General features: G+C 39.7%; 1 gene segment (V, D, J or C); it reads left to right on the top strand.

The window, feature by feature from the left end:
- Positions 1–1,338: 1,338 nt before the first annotated feature.
- LOC125145713 lies at positions 1,339–2,245 on the top strand. The segment is given in 2 exon segments: positions 1,339–1,429; positions 1,510–2,245. Coding segments are annotated over 2 exon segments (477 nt in total).
- The last annotated feature ends 14,780 nt before the right edge of the window (positions 2,246–17,025 follow it).

Genomic DNA, 17,025 nt, shown 5'->3' with positions numbered 1-17,025 from the left:
CAGACAATTTTCCAGAGATGCCAATCAACCTACCATGCATGTCTTTGGACTGGGGGGGAAACAGGAGTACCTGGAGGAAACCCCCGAGGCACGGAGAGAACATGCAAACTCCACACACACAAGGCGGAGGCGGGAATCGAACCCCCAACCCTGGAGGTGTGAGGCGAACGTGCTAACCACTAAGCCACCGTGCCCCCCAGAAATATGACATAAAAATCTGCACTTAAATGAAACTTTCGGAACTTTTAGGATCTGTAACAGCACTAAATGGGTGCAGTGTAAACAGATGTGAGTTTATATTTGGACACAGTGGACCAAGTAAATGTTTAGAATTCCCTCTTGAGATTTTTACAAATCAAGTAAGCACAATATTATTTAACATACAGCTTTTATAAACAGCCCTTGACACCAAGCAGCTTTACAGAAATCCACATATAAATTAAGATTCCTAATGAACTAACATTTCTAGACTCATGATGGAAACGCATTCGCTAGCAGGAATTTTTAGACAGTAAACAGACAAATACAGATAAATTCACATAGACTGTGTGATTAGAGAAGTTTGAATCATTTCTAATGCCTGTACATTCATTGGGACTTCAGTGCAGCACAATAACACAACAATTACCCAGTAAACCTGAAACATTTTTGTAGTTTGTGTCCAAACCATTTTATTGTATGTGACAGAAAATACACACATGTACTTACTTTAGAATTTCAGAATCGTTCCTTGGCTCAGCGTCATAAATGTTGTCATGCTCACTGTAGAGAGAAAAAATAAATCTTGTACCATGTCCCATTTCTGCTTTACAACATCTCAAAGTTACATGTAGTCTTACCTCGTGTTGTTCCATCCGACGTCAGTGCGGAGCGGATACCCGAGAACAGCGCTGAAGATAAGTGCACTGAAACACCAGAGAGGGAACATTCTTCCTGAGATGCCTTCAACATGCTCTCTTACTGAACCACACGAGTTTACATACTTACTCACTCATTTATACACTGAGATCTTTCCCACACTTTTCCCCTCTTGGTTATCTGTGTAGTTCTCACAGTCACAGGCAATGTTAGTGTTTAGATAAGACAAATCGATGACCTGCACCTTTGTCATTTAATATATACTTTGATGATTTATTTTGCTGGGAGAAAAAGACAGGGTCAATAATACAGGCCTGTATGGCCAAAACGTATCTACACCGTTCAGGTGAAAACATATATAAACTTCTCACACACTCACTCACACACTAAAGATTTCACTCTGCATTGGCAGCTCATGTGTCAGTGCTCTGTGAGTGTGTATAGCCCTTTAGCACTTTAACGCTGTTACTTTAATAGTTCATGACTGCAAGAGTGAGTCACATGAACCATGAGTCTGCAACCATGACTCTGATCAGCGTCTTCATCTACACACTGGTCGTCTGGGCTCAAGGTGAGAGATTAACAGCAACTCACAGCCTCACACACTTCATTTCATACTAATTCTACAACACAGACTATGTTTCTCTTCAGGATCCAGAGGTCAGGTGACTGTGACTCAGACTCCTTCAGTGCAAACTGTTGCTCCATCAAACACAGTCACCATCAACTGCAGAACCAATCTCAGAGTATTTAATGGTAACTATCTCTCCTGGTACGTGCAGAAACCAGGAGAAGCCCCCAAACATCTGATCAAGCACATTAATAGTTTACAATCAGGTATTTTAGCTCCTTTCAAAGGCAGTGGATCTGATACTGACTTCACGCTGACCATCAGTGAAGTCCAGACTGAAGTTGCAGGAGATTATTACTGTCAGAGTGACAGTGGAACTGGTTCTAGTGGAACTAGTGTTTTGTATTTTAAGATTAAGATTATGTTATTACGTTTATCTTGTACAAACTCAACTGGATGTGTGTGACACATATCTTTATGTCCTCATATCCCCAAAGCAAAGAGCTTTTTGAGGCTTGATTTTCAAGGACGGTAATTTCATTTCATTCCCAATTCTAAGCTCTGCCCTTTTGACCATATACTTTTGCTTGTTTGCTTGCTCTTCTTCTCGTCTCTCCTCCTCTCTCTCTTTTCCTCCTCTCCTCCTCCTTCTGCTGATGACTGGCCTAGCATATCAGTGATCTGCTTACTACCTGGAAACACAGTCATATGCAGTGGCTTTGAAAGAGAACACATCTTTTCAACTGGAATCCCACAAGGCTCCGAGTTTGGCCCTCTTCTTTTTTAATTTTATTTACCTATCGCATCACTGCTATGTTCAGGACACAAAACTCATTCTCTCCTGTCATCTTAGAGGAAGCACATGTTAACCCTCACCTCGATAGTTTATAGTCATATGATTGGCTGTGAATAATTTTCCTCTTATTTGTATCTGTTACATTATCAGTTCATTCCCAATAATGTTTCCATATTCACGTACATCCTTAATGTGTTGACAGTCTGGTGGAAAAACTCACCAAACTCACAAAACACATATATTTTATTAATTTGATTCTTAAGACCCAAGAGTCAGATCAGAAATACTGCAGCTGCATGTTTAGCGTTTAAAGCTAGCAGTTATCCTCCGTCACCACTCCAACTTTCTTATTCAACCAACTCCTTTTATACCATCTATTTTCATTCTCATGAGAAACAGTCACATGTTGGAATGTTCTATTCTTTCAGCTTCCTGTAACACGGTATAGAGCTTCAAATACCAATGAAATCTTATTTTTGCACCGAATGCTTTCAAAGTCTTTCTTGCATTTACATGCTTTTGAAAAAACTCAAATACTGCTGGGTCAGACATTTAATGTAAGGTTTATTTATTTATTTATATTTTTAAATATTATTAATCTCTGAATGTAAAAAAACTCTATTAAAGATAGGAAAGTGCATTACAGTAATGATTAGAATCAAAGACCTTTTTTATGCAAGAACCTCCCCCAAGCAACCGGGCTAATGGACAATGATTCAAATATTTGTTCAAATATTCATCTCCGAAGGTGGTGTCAATGTCTCTGTTTACTCTCTGCCTCCCTCTAGTGGTACAGCATTTGGCAGATTACTAAGGATCATCAAACTAAAACTCTGTTCAGGTTTTAATTTTTTTTTAAATATACACATACAACAAACAAGGAAAAGTGCTAGTTTTAGATGCTTCGGAAGATGAAGGTCTTCACCCGTTGTAGGAAGACATCCAGTGACTCAGCTGTTCGGACATCTAGGGTACGTTCATTCTACCACCTTGATGCAGAACAGTTAAGAGTCTTGATGTGTACCTACCTCTTATTTAGAGAGATGATAGGACCAGTGGAGCAGTGCTGTAGATCTGAGGGTGGGAGGTGCAGTTTGAGGAGTGATGAGGGCTTTGAGGTAAGATGGAGCTGATCTGTTTTTGGCTTTGTAGGCCAGCATCGGTGTTTTGAATCTGATGCATGCAGCTACGGGAACAAGTGGAGGAGGGCAGCAGAGAGGTGGTGTGGAGAACTTAGGCAGGTTGAAAACAAGTCATGCGGCTGCATTTTGGGTTGTTTGTACGGTATGATTTATACATATGTAGACCTGGCAGAGAGAACTGCAGTAGTCCAGTGTTGACATGGCAAGAGACTGAACAAGTACCTGAGAAGCCTGTGTGGAGAAAAATGGCCGAATCCTTCTAATGTTGTAGAGAAGGAACCGACATGAGTGAGTCATTAGCAACATGCAAAGAAGGACAGTTGATTGTCCATAATTACCCCAAGATTGCAACCTGTGACTGAAGGGGAGATCAGATCGTTGTGCAGGGTTATAGCAAGATCATGACGTAGGGATTAATCAGCAGTTCAGTTTTGCTAGGATTGAGCTTCAACTGTTGAGCTGTCATCCACGATCATATGTCTGCCAGACATGCTGAGATCCGAATAGAAGCCGTGGTATGTGAGGGTGGGAAAGAGAAGATAAGTTGACTCTCTACCTGAGAGTATACAGAGAGAAAAGAAGACCAAGTACTGATCCCTGTGTGACACCATTTGAGAGACTGTGTGGAGCAGATGTCACTCCCCTCCATGTTACCTGATATGAGTTACCTTCCAGATAGGGATCAAATCATGCAGATCCCATGCTGATTTGCCAATTCCAAAACTGTCCTGAGAGTGGACAAGAATCTTGTCCATAAACGCTGCTGAAAAGACGAGGAGGATGAGAAAGGTGACATAATTTTCACATTGTAAAAAGCAAAGTCTTCAGCAATCAGGGAGGATGAAGCAAGTGGAGCTGGGGTAGTGTGAAGAGAAGATGTTGTGGAGCTTATAAGGGTCTTGTGCTTGTAGAAGGTCCTTGTAGAAGGTAAGAGGCAAGGCAAGATCAGCATCAAGTTGTGATTTCTTAGTTCTCTTCGATTGCTGCGCACCATATTCGATGGCCACGGAGCAGAACAAGAAGTCTTCTTGGGTTTAGTACACAAAGGAGGAGTGAGGAGAAGGAGTCAGGGTCATGAAGAGATGAAAGAATGCCAGAAGCTTCATTATAAGAGTGAAGGTTTTTTGTATTTGAGTGGACGCTTGCTGAAAGTTTTAGGTAGGATAGGGAGAGTGATGGTGAAGGATACCAGGTGATGGTCAAAGATGTGAAGTGTGTTAGCTGTCATGTCTGTAGCTGGGGGAGGACCGGAGAATTCCAGGTCCAGGATATTTTGTCACTTGTGTGTGGGGAGGCAGGATGACTGAAGCTTGTTAGAGGGAAGGTTGAAATTGCCAAGCACTTTCATTGGGGGTGCCCAAGATTGTGTGTGTGTGTGTGTGTGTGTGTGTGTGTGTGTGTGTGTGTGTGTGTGTGTGTGTGTGTGTGTGTGTGTGTGTAGACTAGATCAATTCTGAGTGTAGGGCTGGGTGATAAATCGATTTTATCGATTAACTCGAATGTGTAGTTTACATCGATTTGTTTGAATGAAAATCGGTTTTGTCTTTAACATCTGCTGACGCTCCACTCTGGGCTCCCCTAGTTCCGAATGGGCTCAGCCATCCCCCTGCACCTTTGCCATGGAGATACACAAACAACATGGCAGCGAGCAGGGAAGAACTTGTTCCCAAGAAAGGCGCAGTGTCATCTGTCATATGGAATTGGTTCGGTTTTGCGGCATCAGATGCAGAACACACAACACCCCGCTGCAAAGTGTGTTTAAAGTCTGTTGCTAACAAAGGTAGCAGTACGACTAATTTACTACAGCACCTTAAACAGAGGCATGCTGTCGAGTGGGAGGGATGTTCCACCCTGCGAAATGAAAAAGACCGCAGCAGCACAAACACACCGCCAAAAAAACAACCTACCGTCTTAGAAACATTTACAAACTGTATCCAGTATGATAAGAAGGGGGCCGTTGGAAAGCGATCATGGATGCAGTGAATTCCTGTAATACGCATCAACAAACATTATACTCTATGTTGTGTATTGCGACTTAAGTAAAGTTGGTCACATATTCACAGGTTGGAGTTTCCCGAGTCAATAACTCCTGAGCTAAATGCTGTTACTACACAAATAACACCTCTTTTCTATCATAGTATTCATATAGGCAGCTACAACACAATTTTCTCCTCAATATCAGCTTTCATCCATGTTGGACAAAATACATAAGTCTCTAGGTGCGAACACCTGAGAAACAGATTCCTAGGGACTGTCTGCAAAGTGCAAAACCCAAAAAGCGAATACTTTAAAAGCAGTCAATAACTTCACTGTAATACTTTTTTATATGAAAAATCATAAAAATTATACAAAAAGACATTTCCCCCGAATAAGTGTTGTAGTATAACTATCGGGACATCAGTGGTGTGTGAGCTGAATTTGATGACAGTACAGTGTATTACAGTGAACAGTGTATTGACTGTTTTTATTCGCTTTTCGGGTTTCACTTTTCGGGTTTTGCACTTTGCAGACGGTCCCTTGGAATCTGTCTCAGGTATATATATACACAGGAAAAATCGATCGTAAATTTGATTTTTTTTGTGCGAAAAACTCAGGGATTTTCATTTTAGGCCATATCGCCCAGCCCTATCTGAGTGTCTACTTTCCTATGAGCTTCATATTAACACTGCGGCGTGAGACATGACAAAGACATTCAATCATCAATGTGTCCATAACAAAACAGGAGAAGACTCTCAAACATCTATATCACCTCCTGAACCTCAGTTAAACACCAGGTTGTTAATACATTAATGAAATAACAGAATGTGAAATAAAAATCGATGTTTATTTTATATGCGTTCAAAATCATGTAAGCATCTTTTCTTTTTTCACGTGATGAGTGAATAGTAGTTGTGAACTGAATGACTTCCTTCCTCTAATCCATGCTCAGGTTGATGGATCACTCGACTGCAAAGAAGAACAAGCACAGAGCAGCAAGACAGACTAGTAACCCTTGTTCAATACCACTCACTCCACCTAGAGAGAGAGAGAGAGAGAAAGAGAGAGAGAAAGAGAGAGATTATAAGATTATTTCAAGATTAGTGATGAGAAGAAAAATAAACTATTTGAAGGTGATTTTTAGGATTTTGCACCATTACATTGGGGATTTTACAGTGAAAGTCTACATCATCTGCCACTTTAGACTTGTGTCTAAATTTATTTAAATAATCTTTAAATGCTTATTTAATATAATATTTAAATGCTCTGAACCCTAAGTGCTAGGATGTGACCCGCTCTCCCCTAAATGGTGTCTGTTTATTTCCCATCGAGATTCAGGCTATCTTCCTGCATGGAGTCGTGGTCCATGTGGCAGCACCGACGTTTTCACGTAAAAGGAACATTTTAAGACTTCAAAACATATAAAACATAAATAAAATAAACTCCTCTATCAGATGTTATTATCAGTTTGTCTCTCACCTGGAGCAGATACGTTCATGTCATTGGTCGAGATGTCTGAGGAAAGTGTAATAAAGAATATTGTTTGTTAGTTTATTGCTGTTATTGTAACCATAGCAACACATTTCTGATGTCACACTTTTTCTGTTTATAGTTTTATATAGTTTTAGTGCATTGACATCACTCACACACTACGGACAATTTTCCAGAGATGCCAATCAACCTACCATGCATGTCTTTGGACCGGGGGAGGAAACCGGAGTACCCGGAGGAAACCCCCGAGGCACGGGGAGAGCATGCAAACTCCACACACACAAGGCGGAGGCAGGAATCGAACCCCGGCCCTGGAGGTGTGAGGCGAACGTGCTAACCACTAAGCCACCCTGCCCCCCTACATACGTTTATAAATCTGCTTATCCCTTACATTATATAGCCGTACGTTAGTAATACTTAGTAATACTGGAAGCTTAAGTTTTTATCACTTGATGGTTTGAAAAAAAAGACAGATAAATAAAAGAGCTGATGGTTTACACACTCACCTTTTACCTGAGTGACTTGCAGGTTCACCACAGGAGTAGCGTTACAGTAGTATAGTCCAGAGTCTGACACTAACGTGTCTGTTATTACGAGGGATAAATTAGATAATAGTTTATATCTGGAATCAGAAGAAGGTTTGACTTGATCAGGGTCTTCATTTGAAGCTTTGATGATATTTCTCTTTCCGTCAGTTTGTTTACTCCACGACACTCTCCCCTCATTTTCACAGGAAACGGTGATTTCACTGCCTGCTGCGATTCTCTGAACAGGTACGTCTGTAAAAACACACATGTGGTTTATCTACAGTTTTACACACGGGAGTTATTCATTTCACAGGTTTTACATGTTCTTCACTCTTCACATTATGTTAAAACCATGTACACCACATACTTCACTTATCTCCTCCTTCCAAAGCCAACATCAGGTTCTCTCTCTTTCTCTCTCTCTGTGTATCTCTCTCTCTCTCTCTCTCTCTCTCTCTCTCTCTCTCTCTCTCTCTCTCTCTCTCTCTCTCTCTCTCTCTCTGTCTCTCTCTGTATCTCTCTCTGTACCCCCCCTCTCTCTGTATCTCTCTCTGTATCTTTCTCTCCCTCTCTCTCTCTCTCTCTCTCTCTCTCTCTCTCTCTCTCTCTCTCTCTGTATCACTCTCTCTGTCTCTGTCTGTCTCTGTATCTCTGTCTCTCTGTATCTCTCTCTCTTTCTGTCACATCCCCCCTGTGTGTGTGTGTGTGTGTGTGTGTGTGTGTGTGTGTGTGTGTGTAGACTCTAGGTTCCCTGTCCTTTCTGTCCCCTTCTATAAGTTTTCCTGTAGAGACAGTCTCCTGTGGCCCTGAGGCTCTGAGCGTCTCACCAAAAGAACATGACTAATTTGCTCTCTCAGTTTTCAGAAGTCAATAACGGTCAGATTCAGTGGTCAGTAAAGTCTCCAGATGACAGGGTGAAAGATTGACTAGCAACACTTAGCAGTTTCGTGGCACGGGATTGGACTTCCCTAAATCACAAACGTATAAAAGCTTCTGATAAATACTTTCGCACACACAGGATTATGTATAAACATCAGGTGAAAAGTCCACTTTTAAAAACAGGTAAAACAACAATCATTATTAAATGCACACATAAATTGTGTTGTTTGTCTGGACAAAAGCTGACAATGTTCCTGATTAATTCCTCATTTATATTTATACAGAATGTTTCACTTACCAGACTGAGCTGAGCACAGCACACACTGCCCGAGCAGGAGGGAAAGAAAAATACAGAACATCATCACAGTCTTCTGTCACACTGAGGAGAAAAGAAGTAACTCTCACTCTGGGTCTGAGCATGAGAACCGGATGTCTTGCAACTGTTGTGCTATGGGCTGTGTGTGTGTGTGTGTGTGTGTGTGTGTGTGTGTGTGTGTGTGTGTGTGTGTGTGTGTGTGTGTGTGAGAGAGAGTATGACTGTGTGTTTGTGTCTATCTGTCTGTGTTTATCTATGTGTGTGTGACTGTGTGTGTGACTGTGTGTGTGTCTGTGTGTGACTGTGTGTGTGTGTGTGTGTGTGTATGTGTGTGTGTATGTGTGTGTGTGTGAGAGAGAGAGTATGACTGTGTGTTTGTGTCTATCTGTCTGTGTTTATCTATGTGTGTGTGACTGTGTGTGTGACTGTGTGTGTGTCTGTGTGTGTGTGTGTCTGTGTGTGTACCTGTGTGTGTGAGAGTGTGTGTGTCTGTCTGTGTTTGTGTATCTGTGTGTGTGTGTGTGTGTGTGTGTGTGTGTGTGTGAGAGAGAGTGTGTGTGTGTGTGTGTATCTGTGTGTGTGTGTGTATCTGTGTGTGTGTGTGTGTGTGTGTGTGTGTGTGTGTGTGTGTGTGTGTGTGTGTGTGTGTGTGTGTGTGAGTGTGTGTGTGGTATGTGTGTGTGTGTTTGTGTGTGTGTGTATTTTGAAAGTACGTTGACATTTTTTTTGCTGTTGATTTCGCACGTTGATTTCTGAGGAAGTGAGAAGTATGAACTGAAACACACAAAACACGGTTTTCCATCAAACTCTAACGTGTTTGCGTCATACATGAGGAAGAAGCCCTGAGTCACCGTGTACACTACAGCTCTGTACACAACCTACATCCTTTATCTCTGAGTGCTTGTGTTCCAGCCACACACAGGCCTGAATAAGTGCTGCTTATCTGTCTGGGGGCTTTAATACACGCTAAGTGCTATTCTACATCAGCAGACTGACAGACGCTTTACTGACCCTCATCATCCTTTACTGACCCTCATCATCCTTTACTGACCCTCATCATCCTTTACTGACCCTCATCATCCTTTACTGACCCTCATCATCCTTTACTGACCCTCCTCATCCTTTACTGACCCTCATCATCCTTTACTGACCCTCATCATCCTTTACTGACCCTCATCATCCTTTACTGACCCTCCTCATCCTTTACTGACCCTCATCATCCTTTACTGACCCTCCTCATCCTTTACTGACCCTCCTCATCCTTTACTGACCCTTATCATCCTTTACTGACCCTTATCATCCTTTACTGACCCTCCTCATCTTTACTGACCCTTATCATCCTTTACTGACCCTCCTCATCTTTACTGACCCTTATCATCCTCTCCCAGCACAATAACCTATTACACAATGTGTGTTAAAGACATTAGAGCATTTATTATATTAATGGCTATAATTTGTACAGACTGAGATACTGTAGGAGAAGACCGTCGCCACCCTACATTGGCCCAGGCTAGCTCCGGCAATCTGACTTTAAGTTTAAACAACAACTCACAAGTTCAAATTTAAAGAAGAAATGATCAGCCAAACTCACGAAGACTGGATTCAGTTGAGGTAGGTTTATTGTGTAAGTGTGATACAGTTGTGTAAGTGTGATACAGTTGTGTATGTATGATACAGTTGTGTATGTGTGATACAGTTGTGTAAGTGTGATACAGTTGTGTATGTGTGATACAGTTGTGTAAGTGTGATACAGTTGTGTATGTATGATACAGTTGTGTAAGTGTGATACAGTTGTGTAAGTATGATACAGTTGTGTATGTATGATACAGTTGTGTAAGTGTGATACAGTTGTGTAAGTATGATACAGTTGTGTAAGTGTGATACAGTTGTGTATGTATGATACAGTTGTGTATGTGTGATACAGTTGTGTATGTGTGATACAGTTGTGTAAGTGTGATACAGTTGTGTATGTATGATACAGTTGTGTATGTGTGATACAGTTGTGTAAGTGTGATACAGTTGTGTATGTATGATACAGTTGTGTAAGTGTGATACAGTTGTGTAAGTATGATACAGTTGTGTATGTATGATACAGTTGTGTATGTGTGATACAGTTGTGTATGTATGATACAGTTGTGTAAGTGTGATACAGTTGTGTAAGTATGATACAGTTGTGTAAGTGTGATACAGTTGTGTAAGTGTGATACAGTTGTGTATGTGTGATACAGTTGTGTATGTATGATACAGTTGTGCATGTGTGATACAGTTGTGTATGTGTGATACAGTTGTGTATGTATGATACAGTTGTGTATGTGTGATACAGTTGTGTATGTGTGATACAGTTGTGTAAGTGTGATACAGTTGTGTATGTGTGATACAGTTGTGTAAGTGTGATACAGTTGTGTATGTATGATACAGTTGTGTAAGTGTGATACAGTTGTGTATGTGTGATACAGTTGTGTATGTATGATACAGTTGTGTATGTGTGATACAGTTGTGTAAGTATGATACAGTTGTGTAAGTGTGATACAGTTGTGTAAGTATGATACAGTTGTGTATGTGTGATACAGTTGTGTATGTATGATACAGTTGTGTATGTGTGATACAGTTGTGTATGTGTGATACAGTTGTGTATGTATGATACAGTTGTGATACAGTTGTGTAAGTGTGATACAGTTGTGTATGTGTGATACAGTTGTGTAAGTGTGATACAGTTGTGTATGTATGATACAGTTGTGTATGTGTGATACAGTTGTGTAAGTGTGATACAGTTGTGTATGTGTGATACAGTTGTGTATGTGTGATACAGTTGTGTATGTATGATACAGTTGTGTAAGTGTGATACAGTTGTGTATGTATGATACAGTTGTGTAAGTGTGATACAGTTGTGTAAGTGTGATACAGTTGTGTATGTATGATACAGTTGTGTAAGTGTGATACAGTTGTGTAAGTATGAAACAGTTTGTGTAAGTGTTGATACAGTTTGTAGTGTGATACAGTTGTGTATGTGTGATACGAAGTTGTGTATGTGTGATACAGTTGTGTAATGTATGATACAGTTGTGTATGTGTGATACAGTTGTGTATGTATGATACAGTTGTGTAAGTGTGATACAGTTGTGTAAGTATGATACAGTTGTGTATGTATGATACAGTTGTGTAAGTGTGATACAGTTGTGTATGTGTGATACAGTTGTGTAAGTGTGATACAGTTGTGTATGTGTGATACAGTTGTGTATGTATGATACAGTTGTGTAAGTGTGATACAGTTGTGTATGTGTGATACAGTTGTGTATGTGTGATACAGTTGTGTATGTGTGATACAGTTGTGTATGTGTGATACAGTTGTGTAAGTGTGATACAGTTGTGTATGTGTGATACAGTTGTGTATGTGTGATACAGTTGTGTATGTATGATACAGTTGTGCATGTGTGATACAGTTGTGTAAGTGTGATACAGTTGTGTATGTGTGATACAGTTGTGTATGTGTGATACAGTTGTGTATGTGTGATACAGTTGTGTATGTGTGATACAGTTGTGTATGTGTGATACAGTTGTGTAAGTGTGATACAGTTGTGTAAGTGTGATACAGTTGTGTAAGTGTGATACAGTTGTGTATGTGTGATACAGTTGTGTAAGTGTGATACAGTTGTGTATGTATGATACAGTTGTGTATGTGTGAGACTGTTGTGTATGTGTGATACAGTTGTGTAAATGTGATACAGTTGTGTAAGTGTGATACAGTTGTGTAAGTGTGATACAGTTGTGTATGTGTGATACAGTTGTGTATGTGTGATACAGTTGTGTAAGTGTGATACAGTTGTGTATGTGTGATACAGTTGTGTATGTGTGATACAGTTGTGTAAGTGTGATACAGTTGTGTATGTGTGATACAGTTGTGTAAGTGTGATACAGTTGTGTATGTGTGATACAGTTGTGTATGTGTGATACAGTTGTGTAAGTGTGATACAGTTGTGTAAGTGTGATACAGTTGTGTATGTGTGATACAGTTGTGTAAATGTGATACAGTTGTGTAAGTGTGATACAGTTGTGTAAATGTGATACAGTTGTGTATGTGTGATACAGTTGTGTAAATGTGATACAGTTGTGTAAGTGTGATACAGTTGTGTAAATGTGATACAGTTGTGTATGTGTGATACAGTTGTGTAAGTGTGATACAGTTGTGTAAGTGTGATACAGTTGTGTATGTGTGATACAGTTGTGTAAGTGTGATACAGTTGTGTAAGTGTGATACAGTTGTGTAAGTGTGATACAGTTGTGTATGTGTGATACAGTTGTGTAAGTGTGATACAGTTGTGTAAGTGTGATACAGTTGTGTAAGTGTGATACAGTTGTGTAAGTGTGATACAGTTGTGTAAGTGTGATACAGTTGTGTATGTGTGATACAGTTGTGTATGTGTGATACAGTTGTGTAAGTGTGATACAGTTGTGTATGTATGATACAGTTGTGTATGTGTGATACAGTTGTGTAAGTGTGATACAGTTGTGTAAGTGTGATACAGTTGTGTATGTATGATACAGTTGTGTATGTGTGATACAGTTGTGTAAGTGTGATACAGTTGTGTATGTGTGATACAGTTGTGTAAGTGTGATACAGTTGTGTATGTGTGATACAGTTGTGTAAATGTGATACAGTTGTGTAAGTGTGATACAGTTGTGTATGTGTGATACAGTTGTGTAAGTGTGATACAGTTGTGTAAGTGTGATACAGTTGTGTATGTGTGATACAGTTGTGTATGTGTGATACAGTTGTGTAAGTATGATACAGTTGTGTAAGTGTGATACAGTTGTGTAAGTGTGATACAGTTGTGTATGTATGATACAGTTGTGTATGTGTGATACAGTTGTGTAAGTGTGATACAGTTGTGTAAGTGTGATACAGTTGTGTATGTGTGATACAGTTGTGTATGTGTGATACAGTTGTGTAAGTATGATACAGTTGTGTAAGTGTGATACAGTTGTGTAAGTGTGATACAGTTGTGTATGTGTGATACAGTTGTGTATGTGTGATACAGTTGTGTATGTGTTTGCACTCTCTTTCATTTTATTTTGTGATATCAGAACTGTAGACTACTGAGAGCTCTAATCTGATTTTGAAGTGAAGTTTCGAATGAACCCTGAAAACAGCAGCCACTCAACCTACTGGACTCTCACCATGAGTCTATATGATAGAGAGATATAAGATAGAGAGAGAAGAGAGAGAGAGAGAGAGAGATAGAAGAGAGAGATAGAAGAGAAGGATAGAGATGAGGGAGAGAGAGAAGTGAAAGAGAGAAGAGAGAGGAAGAGAAAAAAAGATAAAAAAGAAAGGGATAGAGAGAGAGGAGATATATAGACATATATCTCGAAAAAAAACAAAAAAAAAAAAAACCAATATATCCTATCGATATTACTGCTATTATCTCTAATCTATACACACCCCTCTCCCCCCCTCTCTCCCCCTCTCCCTCTTGCTCTCTCTCTCTCTCTCTCTCTCTCTCTCTCTCTCTCTCTCTCTCTCTCTCTCTCTCTCTCTCTCTCTCTCACACACAACAATGGTGCCTGTCCTAAGCCTGAAAAACAATGGAGGTAAAACCTGTGTCAGATCAAATATATGTCCCAGATGGACCACTGTGGCGACCTGGACAGAGAGCAGCCGAAAGAAGAAGAAGAACAACGGTATATATCTCGTCATGTTAGTGTAGATTTCTGTATAAAAACTAAAATAATATGGCCAAAATGTGTACACCAAAGTGTACACAGAGAGGTTCACATTTTTATACACTGCATTTGTAGAATTGATGGAATTTATTTGTGGGATACGACGTATGCTTCTCATTTCTTTATATTCGTGAAACAGTTACATTTATTAGTTTTCTCTCCATTTATTACTCAACGAAATCATTCCACGAGTCCGGCATCTACAGGAGAGCAGCCAGAGGAGCAGGACTTCTGTGAACATCAGTGTTAAATAAAATCTGAGAGCCTTTAGGAAAAGATTCTGTTTCAGATGATTAATATCACCTGAGTGTGTAGTTCAAATCCCTGAGATGGTGCAAAATGATGAAATCCCTGAGACTTTATGTACGTTACAGCTCACTGTATACATTTTTAAGTCATTTACTTATGCAGTGTCATGGCAGGAATGAATGAATGATAGAATAAAGAGGGACAAACAGACGCATCGAAATAGAAGGAAGGAAGGAAGGATTGCAAAAGAGATGAGAACAGAATGATGAAAGAAGGAGAAAGTAAAGAAGACTTGGAAATAAAGTACAGAAAAAAACATTAAAAAGGATGGATGTTGAGAACTGTGTGATAGAGTAAGAGAAGAAAGCGAAGAACAGAAAAAAAATTAATGGAGGAAGGAAGGAAGGGAAAAAAATGAGGAACAGTTAAAAGTACAGAAAAAATAGCTCATATGGAACAACACTGAGAGTAAATAACTCACCTTGTGATGGAGTAGTAATGAGACTGAAGACAGAAGAATCGTTACAGTTATAAATCCCTGAGTCCGACACTGACGCTCTCTGTTTCAGCCATGATGAATCAGCTAACACAGTGAATTGATCTGAGTCACGTGATCCTCCCTCCATCCATCAGCACGTCTGACACTGCACTTAAGGGCTTCTCTCACTGAATATGTTTTGTTCTTCCCTGTTTGCATTCCCACAGGTCTCAGTCTCTGCTGTCTTATCAATCTAGGAACATAGCTGCCCATAACTCTTAGTCATACCTCTATCTCATAGTCAATGTCCCCAACGCATTGTGTGACTTCAAAAGGTCCTTGTGGTTTGGCACAATGATACTGTTGTGGAAGTTCTGTGGTTCGAGAGATTTAAAGAATAAAGTATAACACTGGTAGACATGAGCAAGAGTAAAAAAGGTTACACAATTTATTGTGCTCAGCTGCGCAGCACGACCCAACACTTCACATGTAGCATGAGAGATGAAGGGCCAAGATCATTCATTACATCAAGGTTTTTATAGACAGAACCCAAGAAGAACAGATGATATGTAAAAGCAAAACATCATCAATCATTGGCTCAACATTACCTCATGCATCTCCTGACCAAGCTAATCTGACCAGGCCAAGGTCTTCTAGAGGACCTATAGGACATTGTTTATGGACAACTCGTCCCCAGTCCCTACTGATGACGATGTCAGTCTCTGGTCATGACGCACACAGGGTACATAGAAGCATAGAAGAACAAAGCCTTATGAATATCTTAAGATTAGTCATTTCCACCACAGATACTTAAGGTTTGGAGTTTTGCTGTCAGGTCAATAATGTACTGACATGCATGCTTTTAGAAGTAAAAAGGAAGTGCTGACGACGCTGCGGTCTGAGTTTATGCGTCTAAACCGGCTTCCTGTTTGTGTTAGCTACACGAAGGTTTATATCTCTCTCCTTCTCTCATGTCAATTATAAAACACTTTCTACAAGAATCTTTTCTTTATAGTGTGTTAAACCATCAGAGTGCCACATCTTTCACCTTGTACACATCGTCCGTCTATCCAAGAAAATTGTGCTAATTTGCTCCTTGTGGTTCTTATTCCCATATTTCAAAATTATTATTTTTTTTTATTTAAATTGTCATTTTCTCACTGATTTATTTACTGACAATCAAAAATATGTCAGAATTTAACATTACTGTAAATAACCTTTATGTGGTCCTCACTAATATCAGTTGAGTATCAGCTGGTTTGGAGTTAACAGTTTCCAGGTGTTTCATTATCCTCTTATTATTTTATCCTCTTTTGGCTTGCCTGAAGGAACTTAAGATCTGGCTCTCTAATCATTTTTTAAACTTAAATGAAAATAAAACCGAAATAATCCTATTCGGACCTACGGAAAACTGCATTGTAACCGCTGACTGTGGTTCTCTCGCTCCTTATGCAACCCCCTGCACTAGGGTATTCTTTTTAACCACAACCTTAAATTCGACAAACAGATTAATTCTGTGGTAAAATCCAGCTTTTTTCATCTCTGACAGCTTTCAAAGAAAATTTTACTTTATGTTTACAAAGGACTAAATAATCTGGGCCCCTAAGTATTTGACCACTTTACTCGCCCAGCATTCCCCGTCAAGAAACTTAAGATCGTGTGACCAGTGCTTACTTGTTTTAACGCGATCTCTCCTTAAAAAACGAGGTGATCGAACCTTTGCAGTTGTGGGACCTAAATTATGTTGTAGCCTACCTTTACTGTATATATCAGGCTAGCCCCTTTTATTGCCACATTAAAGTCATCCTTGAAAACATATTTCTTTTCCTTAGCTTTTAACACTCCCTGATTTTTATTGTTGTCTTCCTGGCATGTTATTTTTTTTTACTGTTTTTTGTTTGTTTTCTGTTTTTATGATTTGTTTTTACAAAGATTAAATTGTGTCCTTTTTTATTCAATGTACAGCACTTTGGTCAGCCTCGGCTGTTTTTATATGTGCTTTATAAATAAAGATTGATTGA

The sequence above is a fragment of the Tachysurus fulvidraco genome, chromosome 10 (assembly GCF_022655615.1).
Source record: "Tachysurus fulvidraco isolate hzauxx_2018 chromosome 10, HZAU_PFXX_2.0, whole genome shotgun sequence".
NCBI classification, from domain to species: Eukaryota; Metazoa; Chordata; class Actinopteri; order Siluriformes; family Bagridae; genus Tachysurus; species Tachysurus fulvidraco.
Note: the sequence above shows the minus strand (reverse complement) of the source record. Positions and strands in the feature narration are given on the sequence as shown.